The sequence below is a fragment of the Sceloporus occidentalis genome, unplaced genomic scaffold, assembly GCF_023333645.1.
Source record: "Sceloporus occidentalis isolate IW3139 unplaced genomic scaffold, rSceOcc1.0.p SCAF_404, whole genome shotgun sequence".
NCBI lineage: Eukaryota > Metazoa > Chordata > Lepidosauria > Squamata > Phrynosomatidae > Sceloporus > Sceloporus occidentalis.
Genome location: NW_028317384.1, coordinates 36,181 through 42,690, shown reverse-complemented (window position 1 = coordinate 42,690; position 6,510 = coordinate 36,181). Strand labels below are relative to the sequence as shown.

At 46.4% G+C, this 6,510-nt stretch overlaps 1 protein-coding gene across 4 annotated transcripts; it reads right to left on the bottom strand.

Moving 5' to 3' along the window:
• Window positions 1-298: 298 nt before the first annotated feature.
• On the bottom strand, window positions 299-2,979 carry LOC149272861 (elongator complex protein 6-like). 4 transcript variants are annotated; one of them, XM_089506648.1, is made up of 7 exons: window positions 2,926-2,979; window positions 2,420-2,498; window positions 2,201-2,271; window positions 1,438-1,559; window positions 813-1,026; window positions 516-662; window positions 299-427 (listed from the first exon to the last, which is right to left on the bottom strand). In XM_089506648.1, exons 1-7 carry the CDS (start codon window positions 2,977-2,979, stop codon window positions 299-301), a joined length of 816 nt encoding a protein of 271 aa, XP_089362774.1. The 4 variants fall into 4 exon arrangements, with proteins under 4 accessions (XP_089362774.1, XP_089362775.1, XP_089362776.1 ...); XM_089506649.1 differs by having other exon boundaries at window positions 837-1,026; XM_089506650.1 differs by lacking the exon at window positions 516-662 and having other exon boundaries at window positions 837-1,026.
• Between the last annotated feature and the right edge of the window lie 3,531 nt (window positions 2,980-6,510).

Here is a 6,510-nt window from a genome sequence, read left to right as displayed (position 1 = left end):
GAATCTGCAAAAATTTTCTTGGCAGTTCAAAAAAAAATGCTAATAAATATCTCCTTTAAACAAGAATAATTCCTGAATAAGCCTTCAGGATCTCCTCAGACTCGTTTATTCTACAGCAAGATCTGCAGTTTGAGTCCTTTCCGTAAATGTCCTGACTGGGGCAGTTATTATAGTTCGTGAGATTCTGTTACCCCCCCCCCCCAGTAAATCGCAGCAGCCACAAAAGCAGTGACTTTTTCAGGAAATAATCCTTTTGGCTGCCATCCCACCCCCGACGGCATGGAGGCAGACGGACCCCTCACAGCACAGCCGCAGACAGTCCTCTGGCAAAGAAGGTGACATTTTTGTCTTGGATCTTGTACTGATACACTGCGGACCGGTCCTTCTCCCCTCCGCCGCGGATCAGCGCACGCCGAGTGATCAGCAGCTGCAGAGATCAAACCAGAGTGAGTTTAGTTACCAGAGAAGAACTGCCGCTAGCCGTCAGGATCTCCTCGGTCAGAGCTGGGACTCACCTGGCCGTGCACGTCCTTACAGAATCCTGTCTGCAGTCCCTCGGCCTGTAGGATCAGGCCGCTCCGGTGACACAGAGACTTCACCAGCAGCTCGTTCTCCTCGTCTTCACAGTCGCTGTCATTGTGCACAAGACAAAGGACGTTCCCCTGAAACATGCAACGTGCACACGGACCTTTCATTACACACCCACAGTACACGGGACACACGGACAGACCTTTCATTACACACCCACAGTACACGGGACACACGGACAGATCTTTCATTACACACACACTGTACACGGGGCAAATGGACACCATTAGGATACATGTTGCGTGTACCTTGTTCTTGCCGCACACGGTCGCCTGGCAGTAATGTATGAAGTCCAGCACCTGCACGGCAGATACCCCCAGGCTCAGCAGCACACTGCCATCGTCCACAATCAGCACTGGGCATTTCCAACGCTCGCCTGAGGAGGGCGCTAGAGCCGCACTAACAAAGTCATAAAGAGGCTTGAGGTCTGAACCATCCCTGAAACAGAAAAGTCACTGTTAATTTATAAAGGTCGCGGTGGAATAAGTCAGCAGCCACCGCTTACTGCGTGCTACTGACCCTTACACCCCTACATGACTGAGATACAGCCAACCGCACAAGAGCTTATACACCGGATGATGTAGGCGACCCGAAACATTTCATCTCCCTGCCTCCACTGTACATTATGAAGAGCGGTGGCTTTTCCTGCAGGAAGGGCTGAACTGGCCCTGTGTGATGTGTAGTTAAAGCAGCAAGATAACTGAAGAAATCTCCCTGGGTTGGACCATCATAATACTCAGAGACGTAGAACTGGAGTGGAGTCTAGCAGCAGAATACGGGCCGATCCTGCATTCCTTGTTACATTTCAGTTCTGACCCAACGCAGTCAGAGGCAAGGGATGGGGCGCACCTTAGGAAGCAGAGTGGATTTTGAGGGTCCGTCTTCTCCCCAAACAGCAGGTCCGTGTAAGATCTGAGCCCTTCCAGGAACACCAGCTGCCCCTCGTCCCTGGCGGACTGGAGATTCACGCCCTGTACACAGCAAGACAACGTGAAAAAGTGCAGCCCGAGCGCTGACCGCACATTAAACATGACGATGCCGCAGTCTACTGCTGTAAAGCGCCGTCCTCTTTTAAACCCGGCGATGTCAGAGTAGTTAAACCCCTACACGAGACCACACATTTTACATACAGGAAGTGGAGTCACAATCCAACAGCACTTAAAGGGTGTAATAGCGCAGGAAAGCAGTGGGACCCCGTAACGATACGTGGAAGGAATGGTATAAGATGTGAAGGAGAGAATACGGTTCACATGGAGAATAACCTAAATAACGGACTAATTTATGTTGATTTCTATTCAGTGACGTATACGTGGCTGTAGAAACACGGAGCCAACGCTTCATGTATGTTGGGAGACCGGATCGGATATGCCGGACCAGACTAAGGCGTACGGCAGCGAGCGTAAGAAACATTCTAATGTACGAAGGAGCTTAACAACATTAAGCGAGCTTTGGGATTCCCAGCGCCGGATGCTGTCACTAAAATTCCTCTGGGCTGCGTTTTGATAAACTGAGGACACGTTTCCACGATCCGGTAACTCGTGTCGTTAGGGATCCGTGGGGGGTCTGTATGAAAACTGTAGCACTACGAGTAACGCAAGAGAAAGTTACCCACCAGCTTCTGGGCGACGGCGCTGTAGTGACTCAAGGACTGCGCGAGGCCCACGAAACACACCTTACAGCCGGCTGGGGAAAGGAGAGAGCGTTAAAAACCTTGTGTTTTCACCCAAAATCAAGTCATTCCCACTGAAATTGCAACAAACTGTAATCTGTCACTTTAAAACAGGAAAACAAGTAAAGAAGAATATTAGAGAACACACACACACACGTTTACCTTTCAGGTAGTAGGACAGGAAGTGATGCAGCAAGAAGCTCCCGTTGGTTTTCCGGTCACAGAGCAGGGTGAGCCTCCCCTGATGGAAACAAGACATGTTAACATATTTCTGCATTAATAGATTGTAAGCTCCTAAGATCAGGACCCTCTTCCCCTCCTGTATATTGTCAGTTTGAATGTCTTAAATATTTCAATTCCCCCTATATGGTTACAGCGCTACGGAATCTGCTGGCGCTATGAGTTATAAAGTTAACCTAATGCAGAAGCTCCAACTGGGTCACCTGAAAAACTCAGCTTAGTGAATAGACCCCCTCTAGGTAACCCTGCCAAACCACCCCGTATGCCCCCGCAGGCTGTATAACGCTCTGTATAAAGTTGCCTCATATACCCCGGGCACAGACTCTGTATTGAGCTGTCACTGTGTAATAAGTCACTTCCCTGAGTGACAGCTCCCCTTAAACCTTCGCGTGCCATAGGTACGGAGCAGGGGCCCTTCCTTTCCTCACCCTGTCCACCGAGTCGGTGCTGGCGCCCAGCAGGCTGTTCAGTTCGGGAAACATGTTCAGCCTCAACCGGCCTTCTCCTTCACATCTCAGACCGGAAGCTTGCGTTCACACGAGGTTGCCATGGAGCGGCGGAAAGAGAATTCTACGAGTCCTGTCGAGGGCCATTCACGCGTCCCTTGCCTCACACTGACACCTGCCGGTAAGAGCGGTCATTACACGCGATATACAACGGCCGCCATATTTTGGTTGGCTGCTTCCGTCATTGTAATGCCATCATGTGATTGGCTCTTGCTGTTGCTAAGGCGAATCGTAGCCCAATGTACCGCAGCCAGTTAAAGCTTCTGTTCCTCGTACTATTTTACTAAATACAGCATCTGCAGCGTCACCCCCCTCAGAGCCGATTACCTCAAACCTCAAAACCACCTTTCCCGCCATTTTTAACTGGACTAGTTTAGTTTTAAAAGGAGGGTAATTTCATATATATATATATATATATATATATATATATATATATATACTGGGGGCGGGGGGGGGGCAAATAACAGCTGAACTGGTAGTTTTTTAATATTAGCCCCTGCTGCCAATGTATATAAATATTAAACCCTGCTGCCAATATACCGTATTTGCACGAATATAGTCCACACTCCCCCCCCCCCACTTTAGGTTTTTTAAGTGGGGGTGCGGCCTATATTCGGGGTTTAGCGCAGGGATGCGCAGTTCGTATCGCCAGACGCCCAGAACATTTAGCCCTTCTGCGGGCAAGCACCAGGGTTAGGATCCAGATCCCCCGCAGCGCTGCAGGGGACCTGGATCCTCCGCTCTGGCAGCAGTGGACTTCTGCACTATGTGCTTAGACAACCTCGGCTGCTTCCGCCGGGGCTTCTATGGTGGAGCACAGACGTGACATAACATTCTGGTGCTCCACCATAGAAGCCCCGGTGGCAGTGAAGGCATAGAATCCTGTATTTGCAGGTATACAATAATAATGTATGGAAACATAGCCTATGGATCAACAGAATAACACAAACCCAGCTTTGCAGGAATAGATCAATTGGAATTCACATAAAAACTCAGCATTAAAGGTATATTTAAAACCCCCTAAATTACAGGCATAGATCACAGGTCGCGCACCCCAAAGCCAGCCCTGGCGTCCACACTGCCCACATAGAACCTGACCAGCACCCAAATTACACACACATAGGACGTGCCATCTTTGTCCCCAAGCAGCCCAGCATGAGTCAATTTGTCCCATAAACACCCTGCCGGTGCCATCTTGGTCCCCAAGGCTCAAACACCCAACTTGTGCCATCTATGCCTTTCCACAAATCAGTTATAAAACTATGATGCACACAAACACTTTTACAGTCACTCACTGATTCACACATTCATTCACACAATCATTTATTCTCTCACTCATTCACACAAATCATTTATACATATTCATTAATGCATTCTCACTAATTCATTAATTAACTCACTTATCTAGACAATTCATCCACACATTTAATTCATATTCTCACGTAGTCACACAATTCATCCACACACCAATTCTCTCTTTATTTCAATATTCTTACTACCCCCTTTCTCACTATATACCCCCTCTCCCTCCCTTGTCACTGTCTACGCTCTCTCTCTCTCCCTTGTCACTATCTACCCCCTCCTTTGTCACTATCTACCCCTCTCCCTCCTTTGTCACGATCTACCCCCTCTCCCTCCCTTGTCACTATCTACCCCCTCTCCTCCCCTTCTTCAATGCTCAATGCTGAGCGGCGGAATATGACGTCATATTCCGACGCTCAGCATGACATGCCGGCACTGCGACTAAGCTAGAGGCCTCGCAGAAGAGACTGAAGGGTGCCGAGCGTTTGCTGAAAACTTCATGAGAGACCACTCAGCGCCACTCGCTCTCCTCCACGTAAAAAAAAAAAGCCAGCATTTCATTGCGGGACTGTCCCGGGCAATCCGGGACGTGTGGTCACCCTATATACAATATATATTATTACAGTTGTCCTGTAATAAAGCGCAACAGACGATGGGTGAACTTTTGGTAAAACAGGAAGAAATGTATTTGCGGAGAGAACGTGCCGGTTATAGTACTCCGGCTTGCGTTCTACAGCACCAAAAAATGTTATTATTAATAATAATATTATTATACGTACAATCACTGAACGGGGTCCCTCAGTACTTCCACATTCCTTTACCTACTTATACCCCCAGTTTATATCAGTGTTTATTTAGTTGATGAAACAATAATTAAATAAAAACTAACTTAATAGGATGAAAACTATGACGAAAATCATTGCAATTTTCATCAACGAAAGAAAACAAGACGAAAAACATAAGTGGGAGGAAAGCCCTCCCGCCCCCCAAAAAAATGGTCATCAAAGATGGTGGCTAAAACAGAGCTTAGGAAGTGATCGGCAATATCTAAAACAACAATCTACAAGAACTGCAAAGAAATATCTAGTTTCAGCCAAACACCAATAATCTATTAATTGCCAGGGGGACGAAACACAAGAACTTAACCATCTCCCTTGCTTCACAGGAGGGTTACACACAAATACATAATGGCGGTTCTCACAAAACGCGTCGTCTTAACCCATTCTTCCCCAGAGGACTCTACAGTCCATATCTTTCAATATGTTGGAGTCGAAATATATAGAAACTTTAACAACGCCGTTAAATTCCATTTAACCCCTTAGCTACCTTTGCTGGGCCGTCACGCAAAAATAGTCTGTTAACGACCTTTGACGGTCCTGAACCGTCATTAAATTAAATAAGCTTAGAAAGAGTTTAGGGGGCAATCAACGATCACCTCCTAAACTTCAATGGTGTCGTTGAAATGCCTCGATAGCAAGGCATTCAGCGACACCAAACACTCACCCCAGGACGTGTTGTGACCACTCCGGAGAGTGGTCAAAACCGCCACTGCGAGTGATTTTGCCACTCGCAAAATGGCGGCGCCCGTTAAAAAAACAATAAAGTTAAAAAGAATCCTCAGGAGAGTCTTTCCAGACCCTCCTGAGAATCTGGCTCCACATGCAGACAGGTTGAATACAGGTACTGCATTCAACCATGCAAGTCAATAGAGCCCAGCTTTCTAATCACAATGTGATTAGTAAAATATTAAAAAAAGATTAAAATGTGCTAACATTTAAAAATAAATATGCAGTGATGTAACCAGAGGAACCATCCAATACCAGCAAAATGTAAAAAAACTAAAAAGTCCAAAAAAGAATAAAATAACTAAAATAAAAAATTATTTTGAGCAAGTGCTAAAATTAGCGCTTTAGCTTCTCAAAAATCTCGACATAAAAAGAGTTAATATAAAACCATTTCAAATACCCAAGGGGTGTATAATTTAATAAAAAATGAATGGTTTGATTGGGGTAAATTGGAGCGGCCGGGCTCAAACATAGGGCATAGGCACAGACTGACCAAAATGGAGAAAAAAAGCGCACCTCCCAATTCATCTGGGGTATACCTCCACAAACTTTGACAAAGGCTGGTGGTAGAATATCATGCATGATAAGGGTTAAAATACCTTGGGGTGTCTAGTTTTCAAAAATATATGGTTTCATGGGG

What these genes read in the sequence shown, in the direction of transcription:
- LOC149272861 (XM_089506648.1), bottom strand. Translation starts at nt 2,979, where the DNA reads ATGTTTCCCGAACTGAACAGCCTGCTGGGCGCCAGCACCGACTCGGTG. An exon ending in GCACCGACTCGGTGGACAGG is followed by an intron (nt 2,499 to 2,925) that starts GTGAGGAAAGGA and finishes TGTTTCCATCAG; the next exon opens with GGGAGGCTCACCCTGCTCTG. An exon ending in GCGCCGTCGCCCAGAAGCTG is followed by an intron (nt 1,560 to 2,200) that starts GTGGGTAACTTT and finishes TGCTGTGTACAG; the next exon opens with GGCGTGAATCTCCAGTCCGC.